Genomic DNA, 19,883 nt, shown 5'->3' with positions numbered 1-19,883 from the left:
AATAAAATAATAAAAGGATTCGACAAAATAGAGCAAGAAGCATTGTTATTCACGTTGTCAAATATGAATCGGACAAGAGGTCATGGACTAAAGCTGAGAGCAACAGGCCCAGGACAAATACCAGGAAGTTCTGTTTCACACAGCGAGTGGTAGACGCTTGGAATGCTCTCCCGGAGGAGGTTGTGATGGAGACCACCATTCTGGGTTTCAAGGGCAAGTTGGATGCACACCTTCTTGCAAATCACATTGAGGGATATGGGTAAACAAGGTCTTCATCGGGGAACACCTGGCTTGGCCTCCGCATGTGCGGGTCACCGGACTGGATGGACCAAAGGTCTGATTCAATGAAGGCGTTTCTTATGTTCTTATGTATGGACATTTGGTCTGTCCCAGTATGGCAATTCTTATGTTCTTATGGTTTGGTGGGAAGACAACTTTTTTCAGATAAGTTTGACATCATTTTTGTATTGATATTTATGCAACAGTTTATTAAATGCATTGGGAATTGCACTGTGAATGTTTTGAGAGTTGCACTAATTAATGGAGTTTTTCTGATATGTCTCCCTGCTTCAAAAATGTGTATTGAAGTAAGATTGTCTATGAGGGTGTAGAACCTTTATGATACCCCTATTAGACACTGAGGTCTTTTCTCCATTTTTTAAGTATTAATTGGATATCACTCTGTTTATATATACAGTGCTAGGAATATTATTGGATGATTTTCCATTAAGGGTATGTGTTTGGGCATCCTTACTTGGTTTTTTTTGTTTTTTCTTATGGTTCGGTAGCCATGTTGGTGGGTTGTTGGCATAGGGTGTTGTGGTTTGGGGCTGTTGGGGGTTTGAGGGGCACCAGCAGCAGGACGTTTCTCTGCACGTGGGATCTCTGCACGTGTTTCTCTGCACGTGGGATCTCTCAGAGAGAGAAAGAAATACTGGTTACTATGGATGGGCAGACTAGATGGGCCATTTGGCCTTTATCTGCTGTCATGTTACTGACAGTATGTTTTTTTGGACATTTCAGATTTTTTTATAGTGCCCCTCTATAGGTCTGCAATTAATTTTCAAATAAAACATGTCTAATTTAGTTGCCTACTGCTGAAAATAAGTGCTAAACTCCTATGGGTCAATATTCAGATAATGGCCAGCACTGAATATCCTGAACTTATTTGGATATAGGCAAGTTATTCTCCTTTCTTGCCCTTATTCTGCACAATATTGCTTTCTGAGTATAGCATTCCCTTATGAAATGATCTGGCGAGGAGGCAGGCAGGCGAGGGCAGAACCTACAGGGCTCGCTGCCGATTCCAGCGGCGGCGAGCAGGAGAGGAGGAAGGCGAGGGGGACGCGGTGAGCCAGGGGCGGGCGAGAGCTAGCTCCGCCCACCCACACCGCGTCAGCGGCTTCAGCCGGGCTCCCCCTTAAAAGGCAGGGAGCCGCGGCCAGGAGAACTACACCAGGCGAGGAGGCAGGCAGGCGAGGGCAGAACCTACAGGGCTCGCTGCCGATTCCAGCGGCGGCGAGCAGGAGAGGAGGAAGGCGAGGGGGACGCGGTGAGCCAGGGGCGGGCGAGAGCTAGCTCCGCCCACCCACACCGCGTCAGCGGCTTCAGCCGGGCTCCCCCTTAAAAGGCAGGGAGCCAACGGCACGCAGCCATTCGGCGCGCTGCGAAGGCGAGCGGCAAAGGCGCTCGCCTTTGCGGGAGCGCCTTTGCGGAGGAGCCTTAAGGAGGAGCCAGGAGCACAGGCAGCCCAGTAGAGAAATTCCTGAGGTACATTTTCTCTAATTTATTCTCTATTCATTCTCATTCTCTTTCTCTCTCTTCTCTTACAGAACACAGGAAAGAAAACAGAGAAATGGAGGCTGCAGGAATCCAGCAGGGCTACCCAGTATACTGCATCGCATGTCATATGTATGACTACCTCCCCTCTGGGAGGCGGGCATACATATGCAATCGATGCCAGGAACTGGATAGCCTGAAGAGGGAGGTCGGAAGGCTGCAGGTTAGAGTCCAGGAGCTGGAGGGACTCTGCACCATAGAGGAACAGTGTGGGGAAACGGAGGATACTACCAGAGAGAGCCACATCACAGAACAAGTCAGAGAGCTCGAGAAGTTCATAGAGGAGGCCTGGCAGATGGCAGAGGCACAGGACCACCAGCGTATCAGACGGGAACCGGCAGCTGGAGGTCAGGATCCACCAAACACCATGGGAGTGGGACCTTGCGTAGGGTCTGAAAATGCAGATGATGGTACCCAACAGGACCTGGCGGAAGGACCAGCGGAGATCCAGCAGAGCCCGGAGGACACGGACCTGAGACCAGAGAGACATCTGAGGAAGGGGAAATCTGCTGTTGTAGTGGGAGACTCAATCCTGCGAGAAGTGGACAGTCACATTGCCGGAGGGAGGGAGGACCGACTAGTGACATGTCTCCCGGGGGCAAGAACAACGGACGTCATCAGCAGAATTGAAAGAATCCTGGAGGGAGCCGAGACGGAGGAGACGGCAGTTGTAATCCACATTGGAACCAACGACGTCAGCAGGAAAAATTTCAACCAGACTACACTGACTGAGCAGTTCAGGATTCTGGGGCGGAAACTGAAGCTGAGATCAAAGAGGATAGCCTTCTCAGAGATCCTGCCAGTACCGAGAGCAGACGCAAGGAGACAGAGCGAACTACAAGTAATAAACGGATGGCTGAGGAGATGGTGCGAGGAGGAGGGATTCCACTTTGTTCGAAACTGGACAACCTTCTTGGGGAAGAACAAGCTCTACAGGAGAGATGGACTGCACCTGAGCACAGCTGGGACGAGGCAGCTGGCAAGAAACATCCAAAACGCCATAGACCTAGCTTTAAACTGAGGAGTAGGGGAAAGCCAGAAGTCGATTTGGCCTCGACACACCAGACATTGGTATCAAAAAATGATATTGAGCAAGGACATTGCAAAAGAGTGCTTGGGACCGAGTGGGATCTCTTGGACAAAGGGACTGAGAGGAAATTCTTGGGCAAAGGGACTATGAGGGGCTTCTTGGACAAAGGGACTGAGGGGACACTTTTGGGCAAAGGGACCGAGTGGGAACTCTTGGACAAAGGGGCTGAGAGGGACTTTTTGGACAAAGGGACTGGGAGGGAACTTTTGGACAAAGGGGCTGAGTGGGAACCTTCAGAAAAAGGACCCACAGATGGGACTGAGAGGAAAATCTTGGACAAAGACACTGAGAGGAAATTTTTGGACAAAGGGACTGAGTGGAAATCTTCAGAAAAAGGGCCCACAGATGCAATGCAGGGGCCCAGTGCTCAAATGAATCTAACAGGCATGGTTGAGAGAGAACAATGGGAGCCAGGGGACCATCCAAAAAAGGGGATACTGGCTGGGGGCAGAACGGACACGCCACGGGAGGTGGATGACCGAGTAAAGGCAAGCCAGGTGGGAGCGCCGAGCCATGGAAAGAAAACATCAGGGCGGGCGACAAATCAGGACCTATATTGCCTCTACACAAATGCGAGGAGCCTCAGGGCCAAAATGGGAGAGTTGGAAATTATAGCCAGTCAAAAAGCCCTAGACATAATTGGAATCACAGAAACGTGGTGGGCTGATGACAATAAATGGGATGTGGTCATACCAGGGTACAAACTTTACAGGAAAGACAGGACACACAAGAAGGGTGGAGGAATAGCGCTATACATAAAGGACTCCATACCCTCAACCAAAATGGAAACAGCAGTAAGGGCGGAAGGCTTGGAATCAATATGGGTTAAGCTACCAGGAGGATCTGGAGCAGACATCAAATTGGGTCTATACTATCGTCCGCCTGGCCAATCGGAAGAAATCGACCGGGACCTGGAGACTGAACTGCGGCAGGTATGCAAGAATGGAAGTGTGGTGGTAATGGGGGACGTCAACTACCCTGGGATAGACTGGAGTATCGGGCACTCAAGTTGCGTGAGAGAGACCAAATTCCTGGAAGCCACGAGGGACTGTTTCCTGGAGCAGCTGGTCACGGAACCTACACGAGGAGAAGCTACTCTTGATCTAATCTTCAGTGGACTGGGGGGACCTGCAAAGGAAGTAGCAGTATTAGACCCACTGGGGAACAGCGATCATAACATGATCCAGTACAGACTAGAACTGGGATCATCCAGGGTGAAAAGAACCACAACAACAGCGCTCAACTTCAGAAAAGGGAATTATGATGCAATGAGGAAAATGGTGGGGAAGAAACTCAACGGCAGCACAAGGAAGATAGAGTCCGTAGAAAGCGCCTGGACCCTGCTCAAGCGTACGGTGCACGAAGCACAGAACCTGTACGTCCCCAGGTTCAGAAAAGAGTGCAAGAAAAATCGAATAAAGAACCCAGCATGGATAACGGCTGCTGTAAAAAAGGCGATCAGTGACAAGAAAGCATCGTTCAAAAAATGGAAACAGGACCAAACGCAGGCCAACCAAAAGGAACACAAGGAAAGCCAGAAGGAGTGCCACCGAGTGGTTAGGAGAGCAAAGAGGGAATATGAAGAGAGACTAGCGGGAGAGGCAAAAAATTTCAAATCATTCTTCAGGTACGTAAAGGGAAAGCAACCAGCGAGGGAGGAAGTGGGGCCCTTGGATGATGGGGATAGAAAGGGAGTAGTGAGGGAGGAAAAAGAAATAGCTGACAAGTTAAATGACTTCTTTACGTCGGTCTTCACGAGGGAGGACACATCCAACATTCCGGAACCAGAGGAAATAGAAAATGGAGATCAAGATAGCAAGCTGGTCCAACTAGAGGTGAGCCAGGAGGATGTCCTCAGGCAGATAGACAAGCTAAAGAGCGACAAGTCACCAGGTCCGGACGGCATTCACACAAGGGTGCTCAAGGAATTAAGGAATGAAATAGCAGAGACACTTCAGCAAATATGCAACCTATCCCTAAAAACTGGAGAGATCCCGGAGGACTGGAAAATAGCTAATGTCACACCCATCTTCAAGAAGGGTTCAAGGGGCGACCCGGGAAACTATAGGCCGGTAAGCCTCACATCGGTCCCGGGAAAGATGATGGAGGCGCTTATTAAGGACAGCATCTGTGATCATATTGAAAAAAATGGACAGCTAAGGTCGAGCCAGCATGGGTTCTGCAAGGGTAGGTCGTGCCTCACAAACTTGTTGTACTTCTTTGAGGGGGTAAATAACCAGGTGGACAAAGGTGAACCCATAGACATAATTTACCTAGACTTCCAGAAAGCCTTCGATAAGGTACCACATGAACGGTTGCTCAGGAAGCTATGGAATCACAGGGTGCGAGGGGAGGTCCACTGATGGATCAAAAACTGGCTGGCAGACAGGAAGCAGAGGGTTGGTGTAAAGGGCCACTACTCGGACTGGCAAGGGGTCACAAGCGGGGTTCCTCAAGGGTCAGTGCTGGGACCGCTCCTGTTTAACATATTCATTGACGACCTGGAGGCGGGAACAAAATGTGAGGTCATCAAATTCGCAGATGACACCAAACTATTCAGCAAGGTTGAAACCACGGTAGATTGCGAGGATCTCCAAAGGGATCTTACGACACTGGAAGAATGGGCGAAAAAGTGGCAAATGAGCTTCAATGTAGGGAAATGCAAGGTCATGCATATAGGGAGAAGGAACCCGATGTTCACTTACAAAATGGGGGGATCAATGCTAGGGGTCAGTAAGCTGGAAAGAGACCTGGGAGTGATGGTAGACACGACATTGAAGGCGTCGGCACAGTGCGCCACAGCCTCGAGGAAAGCAAACCAAATGTTAGGTATCATTAAGAAGGGTATCTCGACCAGAACGAAGGAAATCATCCTGCCACTGTACCGGGCTATGGTGCGTACGCATCTGGAATACTGTGTACAGTACTGGTTACCGTACCTCAAAAAGGACATGGCAATGCTTGAGGGAGTCCAGAGAAGAGCAACTAAACTGATTAAGGGTATGGAAAACCTTACATACACTGACAGACTGAAGAAGCTGGGGCTGTTCTCCCTGGAAAAGCGGAGACTCAGAGGAGATATGATAGAGACCTTCAAGATCCTGAGGGGCATCGAAAAGGTTGACAAGGACAGATTTTTCAATTTGAAAGAAACCACAAGAACAAGGGGTCACTCGATGATATTGAAGGGGGACAGGTTTAGAACAAACGCAAGGAAATTCTTTTTCACACAGAGGGTGGTGGACACATGGAACACCCTTCCGGAGGCCGTGATAAGAAATAGCACAGTACAGGGTTTCAAGGAAGACCTGGATAGGTACCTGGAGGACAAAGGGATTGAGGGGTACAGATAAGAGCAGTGGAAGGTTTAGAGATAAGTGTAGAGGTAGGTATAAAATTAGTCAGGGACCGCTGCTCAGGCAATATGCCTGATGGGCCGCCGCGTGAGCGGACCGCTGGGCTGGATGGACCTCTGGTCTGCCCCGGCGGAGGCGACTACTTATGTACTTATGTACTTATCTTACCTTCCAAGGCAAATAATCTGATAATGTTCTTCGGTCTCCATTCCATGCAGTAGTCTGACCAGATCCAGAGAAAAGCATATCTCTGAGTGCGTGTGCCAGGGCATACACAGCATTATAAATGTAATAGCTGTTGGCAAAATGAGCATTGTCACAGGGGTAGAGACGGATTTGACCTTCAAATCTGCAGGATCTTTTGATGCTTTGGGGGCAATTTTTCTTGCACAATGCTGTCCACCAAAGATCAGCCGTAAATTCATTAGGAAACATAATAGGTTTTACTTCACGTATAAATTTTAAAAAGTTTGGAATATTTTTCTTTACTCTTGAGACTAGCAAGGTGCTATTCTTGTAGCCACCTTTCCATAGATAAATTACTTGATAATCCATTTCACTTATTAGAATCCAGACCTTGCCAGGTATCTTCTGAAGTTTTTCCCTTAAAATGATACCCCGAAAATCTTCTCTATTAAACAAACCAACGATCACATTAGTTGATGATTTTTTAATATTCTCATTAATTTGGACAACTCTCTCATCTGACAAAGGATTGATCTGACTGAAAATTTCTATGAATTCAATGCAGGCTCCATTTTGCTCAATCCTTTCTTTCAGGATCCGGACAAATGTCAGGCTGTCATCATCAGATGTGATGATACCAATCCAGGTCCAATTGAAATGCTTTAATAACTTCATAATCCCAGGAATGATTTTAAGAATTCTGGGCATAATCTGATATAAATACGAAGATGTATCACTTGAAAAAGGATTTTGAGATGCATAGCTGATCTGTTGAGAAATATAACTAATTTAGAATTATAATTGTTATTAAAAAATTGTGGGAGTCAACAACACAAATTGTAATCATGATCAACCTCACAGGCTATGTTTTTGCCCTGGAAGCATTAGACCACTAATGTGCAATTCAGTGCTTCTGGTAACTATCTTAAAAGAGCTAGTGCATTAAAATGGGTATCCCATGTAAAGATTTTTCATCTCCCACAGAACAGACTACCATCCCTCTGAAATCACTCCTACCCTTCTATACTCACTTCCCCTCTATAACAGATTGCCAGACCTACTCTCCAAAAAACCACAACAGAAGTCAATCCTATCATCTAGAAAAAATCCCCAGTCACATTCCCAGATTCCTCAAACCCCTGAAGTCACACTCAGACTTTCTACTCCCAACAGACTCCCCTCCCCCCCCCCACCCCCGTATCTTATAAGCAGGGCAGGAATAATTCTTTGAGGGCCCCTAGGCATATTCAGTATACTGGGCCACTTAGCCATGCCTTGCCCCACCCCACCCTTACCCTACACATGCCCCGCCCCATTTATTTAACTGTTTTCTTATTTACTTCTTTATTTCCACTTGCATTTCTTTTTCCTTTTATTATAAAATTCAAAACAAAACAATGATTACCATACCAGTGCCAGTCTACAGTTTTAGTTCTATGCAAGTCCCAAACATCTCTAAACAAATCTCCCCTTCCTTCCCTTCCCACCTACTTACCCAGTACTTTAACTCTGAACCCTTTCCATATGTATATAAAAGTGTTCAAATTCATTGTAAAGCAGTAATACTATCTGAAACATAAGTCTATATTAATAACCAAGTTTTCAACTCCTCTCAATTGCCTCACTCTATGTTGTCCAACTGTAACCCATATGTATCTATAAACAACCAATTCTGTAACTCCTCTAGTATGTTCCACTCCATGTATGCTAATTTGTAACAAAACAACAAGGCAAGTGGTCCTCCAAAGAATCCAAAGTGGAACAAAAGACAATAAGATTCAAATCAGGTTTATTCAAAGTGCTCCAAGGAACCATGCCTGATGCATTTCGCCAAACAAGGCTGGTCAATGCAAACAGAAAACCATGCCTTTCATACACACAGAACACAGAACCACCCTCACCCAGTATGAAATAAGTAATCACAAATTAACCCCCCACCCTTTTTACAAAAGCACGGAAGAGGATTTTTGTACTGGCTGGTGGGCTGAATGTTCTGTGCTGCTGTGATGCTCATAAGAATTCTATGACCGTTGGAGCAGTGCAGAGTATTCAGCATGCTGGCTGGTGCTACAAACTGAAGGAATGGTACAGTTTAGGGGGTGAAGAACTTATGTGCACAATGGAGGCAGGCAGGCGAGGGCAGAAGCTACAGGGCTCGCTGCCGATTCCAGCGGCAGCGAGCAGGAGAGGAGAAAGGCGAGGGGGACGCGGTGAGCCAGAGGCGGGCGAGAGCTAGCTCCGCCCACCCACATCGCGTCAGCGACTTCAGCCGGGCTCCCCCTTAAAAGGCAGGGAGCCGCGGCCAGGAGAGGAGGCAGGCAGGCGAGGGCAGAAGCTACAGGGCTCGCTGCCGATTCCAGCGGCAGCGAGCAGGAGAGGAGAAAGGCAAGGGGGACGCGGTGAGCCAGAGGCGGGCGAGAGCTAGCTCCGCCCACCCACATCGCGTCAGCGACTTCAGCCGGGCTCCCCCTTAAAAGGCAGGGAGCCGCGGCCAGGAGAGGAGGCAGGCAGGCGAGGGCAGAAGCTACAGGGCTCGCTGCCGATTCCAGTGGCAGCGAGCAGGAGAGGAGAAAGGCGAGGGGGACGCGGTGAGCCAGAGGCGGGCGAGAGCTAGCTCCGCCCACCCACATCGCGTCAGCGACTTCAGCCGGGCTCCCCCTTAAAAGGCAGGGAGCCGCGGCCAGGAGAGGAGGCAGGCAGGCGAGGGCAGAAGCTACAGGGCTCGCTGCCGATTCCAGCGGCAGCGAGCAGGAGAGGAGAAAGGCGAGGGGGACGCGGTGAGCCAGAGGCGGGTGAGAGCTAGCTCCGCCCACCCACATCGCGTCAGCGACTTCAGCCGGGCTCCCCCTTAAAAGGCAGGGAGCCGCGGCCAGGAGAGGAGGCAGGCAGGCGAGGGCAGAAGCTACAGGGCTCGCTGCCGATTCCAGCGGCAGCGAGCAGGAGAGGAGAAAGGCGAGGGGGACGCGGTGAGCCAGAGGCGGGCGAGAGCTAGCTCCGCCCACCCACATCGCGTCAGCGACTTCAGCCGGGCTCCCCCTTAAAAGGCAGGGAGCCGCGGCCAGGAGAGGAGGCAGGCAGGCGAGGGCAGAAGCTACAGGGCTCGCTGCCGATTCCAGCGGCAGCGAGCAGGAGAGGAGAAAGGCGAGGGGGACGCGGTGAGCCAGAGGCGGGCGAGAGCTAGCTCCGCCCACCCACATCGCGTCAGCGACTTCAGCCGGGCTCCCCCTTAAAAGGCAGGGAGCCGCGGCCAGGAGAGGAGGCAGGCAGGCGAGGGCAGAAGCTACAGGGCTCGCTGCCGATTCCAGCGGCAGCGAGCAGGAGAGGAGAAAGGCAAGGGGGACGCGGTGAGCCAGAGGCGGGCGAGAGCTAGCTCCGCCCACCCACATCGCGTCAGCGACTTCAGCCGGGCTCCCCCTTAAAAGGCAGGGAGCCAACGGCGTGCAGCCGTTCGGCGCGCGGCGAAGGCGAGCGGCAAAGGCGCTCGCCTTAGCGGGAGCGCCTTTGCGGAGGAGCCTTAAGAAGGAGCCAGGAGCACAGGCAGCCCAGTAGAGAAATTCCTGAGGTACATTTTCTCTAATTTATTCGCGATTCATTCTCATTCTCTTTCTCTCTCTTCTCTTACAGAACACAGGAAAGAAAACAGAGAAATGGAGGCTGCAGGAATCCAGCAGGGCTACCCAGTATACTGCATCGAATGTCATATGTATGACTACCTCCCCTTTGGGAGGCGGGCATACATATGCAATCGATGCCAGGAACTGGATAGCCTGAAGAGGGAGGTCGGAAGGCTGCAGGTTAGAGTCCAGGAGCTGGAGGGACTCTGCTCAATAGAGGAACAGTGTGGGGAAACGGAGGAGACTACCAGAGAGAGCCACATCTCAGAACAAGTCAGAGAGCTCGAGAAGTACATAGAGGAGGCCTGGCAGATGGCAGAGGCACAGGACCACCAGCGTATCAGACGGGAACCGGCAGCTGGAGGTCAGGAACCAACAAACACCATGGGAGTGGGACCTAGCGTAGGGTCTGAAAATGCAGATGATGGTACCCAACAGGACCTGGCGGAAGGACCAGCGGAGATCCAGCAGAGCCCGGAGGACACGGACCTGAGACCAGAGAGACATCTGAGGAAGGGGAAATCTGCTGTTGTAGTAGGAGACTCAATCCTGCGAGAAGTGGACAGTCACATTGCCGGAGGAAGGGAGGACCGACTAGTGACATGTCTCCCGGGGGCAAGAACAACGGACGTCATCAGCAGAATTGATAGAATCCTGGAGGGAGCCGAGACAGAGGAGACGGCAGTTGTAATCCACATTGGAACCAACGACGTCAGCAGGAAAAATTTCAACCGGACTACACTGACTGAGCAGTTCAGGATCCTGGGGCGGAAACTGAAGCTGAGATCAAATAGGATAGCCTTCTCGGAGATCCTACCAGTACCGAGAGCAGACGCAAGAAGACAGAGCGAACTACAAGTAATGAACGGATGGCTGAGGAGATGGTGCGAGGAGGAGGGATTCCACTTTGTTCGAAACTGGACGACCTTCTTGGGGAAGAACAAGCTCTACAGGAGAGATGGACTGCACCTGAGCACAGCTGGGACGAGGCAGCTGGCAAAAAACATCCAAAACGCCATAGACCTAGCTTTAAACTGAAGAGAAGGGGAAAGCCGGAAGTCGATCTGGCCTCGACACACCGGACATTGGTATCAAAAAATGATACCGAACAAGGACATTGCAAAAGAGAGCTTGGGACCGAGTGGGATCTTTTGGACAAAGGGACTGAGAGAAAATTCTTGGGCAAAGGGACTATGAGAGGCTTCTTGGATAAAGGGACTGAGGGGACACTTTTGGGCAAAGGGACCGAGTGGGAACTCTTGGACAAAGGGGCTGAGAGGGACTTTTTGGACAAAGGGACTGAGGAGACACTTTTGGACAAAGGGACCGAGTGGGAACTCTTGGACAAAGGGGCTGAGAGGGACTTTTTGGACAAAGGGACTGGGAGGGAACTTTTAAACAAAAGGGTTGAGTGGAAATCTTCAGAAAAAAGGCCCACAGATGCAATGCAGGGGCCCAGTGCACAAACGAGCCTAACAGGCATGGTTGAAAGAGAACAATGGGAGCAAGAGGACCATCCAAAAAAGGAGATACTGGATGGGGGCAAAACGGACACGCCACGGGAGGTGGATGACCGAGTAAAGGCAAGCCAGGTGGGAGCGCCGAGCCATGGAAAGAAAACAGCAGGGCGGGCGACAAATCAGGACCTATATTGCCTCTACACAAATGCGAGGAGCCTCAGGGCCAAAATGGGAGAGCTGGAAATTATAGCCAGTCAAAAAGCCCTGGACATAATTGGAATCACAGAAACGTGGTGGGCTGATGATAATAAATGGGATGTGGTCATACCAGGGTACAAACTTTACAGGAGAGACAGGACACACAAGAAGGGTGGAGGAATAGCGCTATACATAAAAGACTCCATACCCTCAACCAAAATGGAAACAGCAGTAAGGTCGGAAGGCTTGGAATCAATATGGGTTAAGCTACCAGGAGGATCTGGAGCAGACATCAAATTGGGTCTATACTATCGTCCGCCTGGCCAATCGGAAGAAATCGACCGGGACCTGGAGACGGAACTGCGGCAGGTATGCAAGAATGGAAGTGTGGTGGTGATGGGAGACTTCAACTACCCTGGGATAGACTGGAGTATCGGGCACTCAAGTTGCGAGAGAGAGACCAAATTCCTGGAAGCCACGAGGGACTGCTTCCTGGAACAGCTGGTCATGGAACCTACACGAGGAGAAGCTACTCTTGATCTAATCTTCAGTGGACTGGGGGGACCTGCAAAGGAAGTAGCGGTATTAGACCCACTGGGAAACAGCGATCACAACATGATCCAGTGCAGACTAGAACTAGGATCATCCAGGGTGAAAAGAACCACAACAACAGCGCTCAACTTCAGAAAAGGGAATTATGATGCAATGAGGAAAATGGTGGGGAAGAAACTCAACGGCAGCACAAGGAAGGTAGAGTCCGTAGAAAGCGCCTGGACCCTGCTCAAGCGTACGGTGCACGAAGCACAGAACCTGTACGTCCCCAGGTTCAGAAAAGAGTGCAAGAAAAATCGAATAAAGAACCCAGCATGGATAACGGCAGCTGTAAAAAAGGCGATCAGTAACAAGAAAGCATCGTTCAAAAAATGGAAACAGGATCAAACGCAGGCCAACCAAAAGGAACACAAGGAAAGCCAGAAGGAGTGCCACCGAGTGGTTAGGAGAGCAAAGAAGGAATATGAAGAGAGACTAGCGGGAGAGGCAAAAAATTTCAAATCATTCTTCAGGTACGTAAAGGGGAAGCAACCAGCGAGGGAGGAAGTGGGGCCCTTGGATGATGGGGATAGAAAGGGAGTAGTGAGGGAGGAAAAAGAAATAGCTGACAAGTTAAATGACTTCTTTACGTCGGTCTTCACGAGGGAGGACACATCCAACATTCCGGAACCAGAGGAAATAGAAAATGGAGATCAAGATAACAAGCTGGTCAAATTAGAGGTGAGCCAGGAGGATGTCCTCAGGCAGATAGACAAGCTAAAGAGCGACAAGTCGCCAGGTCCGGATAGCATTCACCCAAGGGTGCTCAAGGAATTAAGGAATGAAATAGCAGAGACACTTCAGCAAATATGCAACCTATCCCTAAAAACTGGAGAGATCCCGGAGGACTGGAAAATAGCTAATGTCACGCCCATCTTCAAGAAGGGTTCGAGGGGCGACCCGGGAAACTATAGGCCGGTAAGCCTCACATCGGTCCCGGGAAAGATGATGGAGGCACTGATTAAGGACAGCATCTGTGACCATATCGAAAAAAATGGACAGCTAAGGTCGAGCCAGCATGGATTCAGCAAGGGTAGGTCGTGCCTCACAAACTTGTTGTACTTCTTTGAGGGGGTAAACAACCAGGTGGACAAAGGAGAACCCATAGACATAATTTACCTAGACTTCCAGAAAGCCTTCGATAAGGTACCACATGAGCGGTTGCTCAGGAAGCTATGGAACCATGGGGTGCACGGGGAGGTCCACCGATGGATCAAAAACTGGCTGGCAGACAGGAAGCAGAGGGTTGGTGTAAAGGGCCATTACTCGGACTGGCAAGGGGTCACGAGCGGGGTTCCTCAAGGATCGGTGCTGGGACCGCTCCTGTTTAACATATTCATTGACGACCTGGAGGCGGGAACAAAATGCGAAGTCATCAAATTTGCAGATGACACCAAACTATTCAACAAGGTTGAAACCACGGTTGACTGCGAGAATCTCCAAAGGGATCTTACGACATTGGAAGAATGGGCGAAAAAGTGGCAAATGAGCTTCAATGTAGGGAAATGCAAGGTCATGCATATAGGGAGAAGGAACCCGATGTTCACTTACAAAATGGGGGGATCAATGCTAGGGGTCAGTAATCTGGAAAGAGACTTGGGAGTGATGGTAGACACGACATTGAAGGCGTCGGCACAATGCGCCACAGCCTCGAGGAAAGCAAACCAAATGTTAGGTATCATTAAGAAGGGTATCTCGACCAGAACGAAGGAAGTCATCCTGCCACTGTACCGGGCTATGGTGCGCCCGCATCTGGAATACTGTGTACAGTACTGGTCACCGTACCTCAAAAAGGACATGGCAATGCTTGAGGGAGTCCAGAGAAGAGCAACTAAACTGATTAAGGGTATGGAAAACCTTACATACACTGACAGACTGAAGAAGCTGGGGCTGTTCTCCCTGGAAAAGCGGAGACTCAGAGGAGATATGATAGAGACCTTCAAGATCCTGAGGGGCATCGAAAAGGTTGACAAAGACAGATTTTTCAATTTGAAAGAAACCACAAGAACAAGGGGTCACTCGATGAAATTGAAGGGGGACAGGTTTAAAACAAACGCAAGGAAGTACTTTTTCACACAGAGGGTGGTGGACACATGGAACACCCTTCCGGAGGCCGTGATAAGAAATAGCACAGTACAGGGTTTCAAGGATGACCTGGATAGGTTCCTGGAAGACAAAGGGATTGAGGGGTACAGATAAGAGCAGTGGAAGGTTTAGAGATAACTGTAGAGGTAGGCAATAAAATTAGTCAGGGACCGCTGACCAGGCAATATGCCTGATGGGCCGCCGCGTGAGCGGACCGCTGGGCTGGATGGACCTCTGGTCTGCCCCGGCGGAGGCGACTACTTATGTACTTATGTACTTATGGAAGAGTGGGACTTGGGTGTGATTGCATGTGATGATCTTAAGGTGGCCCAACAGGTTGAAAAGGTGATGGTAAAAGCTAGAAGGATGCTAGGGTGCATAGGAAGTGGTATGGCCAGTAGGAAAAAGGAAGTATTGATGCCCCTGTATAAAACTCTGGTGAGACCTCATTTATAATATTGTGTGCAATTCTGGTGACTGCACCTTCAAAAAGGATGGAGTCAGTCCAGAGGAAGGCTACTAAAATGGTGTGTGGTCTTCGTCATAAGGCAGATGGAGACAGACATAAAGATCTCAATATGTATACTTTGGAGAAAAGGCAGGAAAGGGGAGATATGATAGACACATTTAAATACCTATTTGGCATAAATGTGCATGAGTCTAGTCTCTTTCATTTGAAAGGAAGCTTTGGAATGAGAGGGCATAGGATGAAGTTGAGAGGTAATAGGCTCAGGAGTAATCTAAGGAAATACATTTTTACAGAAAGGGTGATGGATGCATGGAACGGTCTCCCAGAGGAGGTGGTAGAGACAAGAGACTGTCTGAATTCAAGAAAGCATGGAATAAAGACATGGGATTGCTTAGAGGAAGAGATAATGGTTACTGCAGATGGGCAGACTGGATGGGCCATTTGGCCTTTATCTGCCATCATGTTTCTATGTTTCTTCTTCTCTTTTGTACAGGGGGGAGGGGGAATAGAAACACGTATACAAAAACTGAACTATAAAGAAGCCAGGCTCTGCATACAATGCAACACCACAGAAACAGTAGTGCATATCTCCCAATACTCCCAACCTATCTGAACAACTGCCTCATCCAAACTACATCAGCTAGACAGGAAAACCCACACTCCATTCAGGCACCCTCCAATCTAAGAAGTCAAACGGAAAAAGCTATATGATGGCCTCCTAGCCACACAAGCAGCAAAACTTGACAACCAAATCTCCAATCTACTAATTATGACCCCAGACTAAAAACATTCAGAAAAGAAATAAAGGACTCTACTTTTCAAGAAATTCATGCAAATGACTTAATACCACTTGCTCCTTCCCACTTCCTTCCCGATTCCCCAAAGCAACCTTATCTACTCTTTATTATCTCCTCTAAAAATTACCAAATATCTTCCTGTAAAACGTTTTTTGTAATTCTTTTGTAATCCGCCTTGAACTGCAAGGTAATGGCGGAATATAAATCTCTAATGTAATGTAATATAATACTGTACAAAATATAAAGATAGCAGGTGTAAATTTGAAAAAAAGAAATAGAAATAGATCACTTTACAAATTAGCAAATAAAAATAAAACAAAAAATAGAAAATAAGATAATACAATTTTATTGGATTAATACATTTTTTCATTAGCTTTCAGAGGTCAAACCCTCTTTCATTAGGTCAGTAAAATATACTGATGTTACAGTACCCTGTCCTGACCTAAGGAAGGAGAATTTGGTCTCTGAAAGTTAGTGAAAAATATATTAAAATTAGTCCAATAAAACAATCACTGTATTTCCATCTTCTGTTTATAGACATCTATCAATACATCTACAATACTAGTTTATCCTAAAGCAAAAAAAAATAAAAAATAAAAATATATATATATATATATATATATTCTACATCTGTCATCTTGATTTTCATATAGGCTCTCTATCAGCTGAATTATGTGTTTGGGTATTCCCATTTGCACTAAAGTTCTCCATAGTTTATTGTAATCTACACAGTCAAAAGCTTTGATGTAGTTAATGAAGCAACAGTATAGGGTTTTTTTGTATTCTTTGCTGTTCTCCAATATTCATCTAACATTGGTCTAGGACTTGAGCATGAGTTGATAGCACCTAACAACATTTGTTGTCTGGTTTCTGCTTTCTTCATCTTGTCATTTCCTCTACTCAGATCTGATATCTCTGTCTCCTTCCTACTATGCACTGGCATCGCTCTCTTCTCTACTTTCTGCCTATGTCTAAATTAAATTCTCACTTACTATTCAGTCCTCAGTTTCTCTTTTTACTTTGTCTACCCACAGATTGCCACACCTTTCCTTCACCCCTCCACTATCTCACTAACTCTTTTCTTCCCCCCATCCAGCATATGCCATTTTTCTTTATCTCCTCCTTCCATCTAGTATGTGTTATCTTTCTCCACTTCTATTCAGCATCTGCTCTCCCCTCTCAATTGACATCCATCTGCCCTCTTCTCTCTCTCCCTTCCCCCCCACTTCCAACCAGTGTTCCCTCTAAGCGGGCGGGTGTTGTGAGCAAACTTTTTTCACCGTGAGCCAAAAATATCGGGCGCCAGCAAGTTATGAGCCAACTCGCCCGATTCTCCTCTCGCCGCCCTGCCATCTGCCGTACGCCTCTTCCGATCGTGCGCTGTGACGAGAAACGTGTGCGCTGCGATGTAATATTTTGTGCGCCAGCGCACGCCAGCGCAGCTTAGCGGGAACACTGGTTCAAATGGTTTTATTTATTTCCCCAAATTTATTTTTGTTATACGCATTGAAAATATTTGATATTGCGTTTAAATCAAAATCTCAATAAACTTGAAACGAGTGCCCGTGAGATTGTGGGAGGGTTAAATACTCAAAACTTAGAAGTTTTTGCTACGCCAGCTTTCTGGTATCTTTACATACAGTGGCGTACCTAGCATATGTAACATCCGGGGCCCATCATTTTTTGGCACCCCCCCCCATCTGTAAGAAAAACATGATTTTTAGTAACAAACCACACGTCACACATGAGTACCTAGGAAAAGGCAGCATCTTACATATTGCAGTGAGCAGTACATCAATACACCCATTGTAAAACTAAACAAGCCAGACCAGCACAGATCAATCCTACACCGTCAATCCTAACAGAAAACCATGTCTTTCGAACACACAGAACACAGAAAACACCTTCGCCTAGTAAGGAATATGTAATCACAAACTAACCCCTCCCTCTTTTACAAAACTGTAGTGTGGATTTTAGCTACGGAGGTAACAGCTCTGATGCTCATAAAATTCTGAGCATCAGAGCTGCTACCACCAAGGCTGGTGCTAAAAACGCTTCACAGTTTTGTAAAAGGGGGGATAAAATAAAAATACATAGACAAAGGTTAAATTGAACCAGCTGGACTCTGCATACAATGCTTCACAGAAACAGTGACACATGTCTCCTAAAGCAATAAATAAATAGAAATTTTTTTCTACCTTTGTCTTCTGTGGTTTCTCCTTTCCTCATCTTCTTGTAACTCTCTTCCTTCCATCCACTGTCTGCCGTCTCTCTTCCCCTATATGGCATCTTCTCTCCTTCTATGCCCCTTCCAGAAACTGTATGCCTCCCCCTTCCATCTCTCCTTTCACCCCATTGGTCTGGCATCTCTCTCCTCGCCTTCCCTCTCCCACACCTCTCCTCATAGTCTGGTATCTCCCCTTCCCTGATTCTCTGGCATCTCTCTCCTTTCCTTTTCTTCCATCTTTCGCTCCCCCTCCATGCTCTCACATCTCCCCCTTCCTTTTCCCTTAGACTGGCATACCTTCCTCCTACGCTCCAAGCCCTGGCATCTCCTTTAATTCCCTCCCTCATCTTCCTTCTCCCTCCAGCTGGGTACCGCAACACTCTTCCCTGCAGCTCTGCACTTCCCCACAATTGCCATGCTTCGGTTCCTCTTCTTCCTTCCTTCCTCCCCCCCCCCCCGCGGGACCCTGCGGCACCATCAACTCTTACTCCCTCTAATGTCGGCCCTGCAGCTCCAGACTTCCTCGCACCTTCTCCCCTCCCCCTTTGGATCGCTATTATTTTAAATGTTATAGCCGCGGAGCTGTATCCATCAGTGGAGATGTCTAACCTCGGCCTGCCCCGGAACTCTTACTGCAGCAGCCGCCCGTCTAGGCAGGAACAGGAAGTCACTGTTGCAGTAAGAGTTCCGGGGCAGGCCGAGGTTAGACATCTGCACTGATGGATACAGCTCCGCGGCTATAACATTTAAAATAATAGCGATCCAAAGGGGGAGGGGAGAAGGTGCGAGGAAGTCTGGAGCTGCAGGGCCGACATTAGAGGGAGTAAGAGTTGATGGTGCCGCAGGGTCCCGCGGGGGGGGGGGGGGGGAGGAAGGAAGGAAGAAGAGGAACCGAAGCATGGCAATTGTGGGGAAGTGCAATCCCCCCAATGCGTCCCCTTACCTTACCGACGCGTGTGTGCGCTGTGAAGAGAAACTTTGCGCTGCGATGTAATATTTTGTGCGCGAGCGCTGGCCAGCGCAGCTTAGCGGGAACACTGCTCCAACTTCTGACCTCTTTTTTCTATCTCCCTTCTCCCCACTTCCATCATCTTCCCACTTAACCTCTCACCCTAGTTGGCCCATTTCCCTCCCTTCCCCTCACCTTTGTGGGTCACCTTTCTGATGTTTTCTTTGTCAAACAGGACCCAACATCAATGGCAAATGTAATCTTGCAAGCAGTGCTCAGCCCAAAGCTTCCCCTCTGATGTGTACCATCAAGGCAGAAACAGGAAGCTGCATCAGCTTTGGGCTGAGCAACACTTGCAAGATAACATTTGCCGTTGATGCTGAGGCTCGTTTGACAAAGAAAACATCAGAAATGTGGCCACAAAGGTTAGAGAGACGGGACAGTTAGGAGGGAAATGTCTTGACCACGAGGACCCAAACAATTCTAAAGCACTGCACTGGTGGGCCCCCCTAACATTTTTGGGCCACAGACATGTGCCTACTGTGCCTACCCTTTATATTACCCTGCCTATAAAGGATTCCCTGCTGTCTAGCAGTTGGGGCAGAAGTGATCCTTAGGTACTCTTACCCCATAAGGTTCTAATTTCAAAATTACTACTGTTAGGGTTAAATTATCAATTGAGGGTAAAATGTGAAAAATCCACTTTTGGCAATTTAAACAGCAGAAGTACATCAAGAACATAAGCACATAAGAACACCCATACAGGGTCAGACCAATGGCCCATATAATAATAATAATAATAATAACTTTATTTTTGTATACTGCCATACGCCGAAGAGTTCTAGGCGGTTCACATTAGTTAAACAGAGATTACAAGTGGTTACATATCAAATTGATCATAGAATTGCGAACAGCAAGGAGCGAAGTGGGGGGAGAGGAGGGAGAAGGGGGAGGGGAGTAGATCAGGACGGGGGGAGGAGGAGGGTAGAAAAGGGGCATTAAGGGTCTTGGTCTCGGAATAG

General features: G+C 48.3%; 1 protein-coding gene across 1 annotated transcript in view; it reads right to left on the bottom strand.

Moving 5' to 3' along the window:
• The window catches only part of LOC117346204 (vomeronasal type-2 receptor 116-like), a 75,395-nt gene that overhangs the window by 28,218 nt on the left and 27,294 nt on the right, over nucleotides 1-19,883 (bottom strand). The window contains exon 2 of the mRNA XM_033915605.1: nucleotides 6,454-7,239. Coding sequence (XP_033771496.1) covers nucleotides 6,454-7,239 — 786 coding nt within the window. The remainder of the gene's footprint in view (nucleotides 1-6,453; nucleotides 7,240-19,883) is intronic.

The sequence above is a fragment of the Geotrypetes seraphini genome, chromosome 12, assembly GCF_902459505.1.
Source record: "Geotrypetes seraphini chromosome 12, aGeoSer1.1, whole genome shotgun sequence".
NCBI lineage: Eukaryota > Metazoa > Chordata > Amphibia > Gymnophiona > Dermophiidae > Geotrypetes > Geotrypetes seraphini.
The sequence above is the reverse complement of the archived record's forward strand: the minus strand, read 5'-3'. Positions and strand labels throughout refer to the sequence as shown.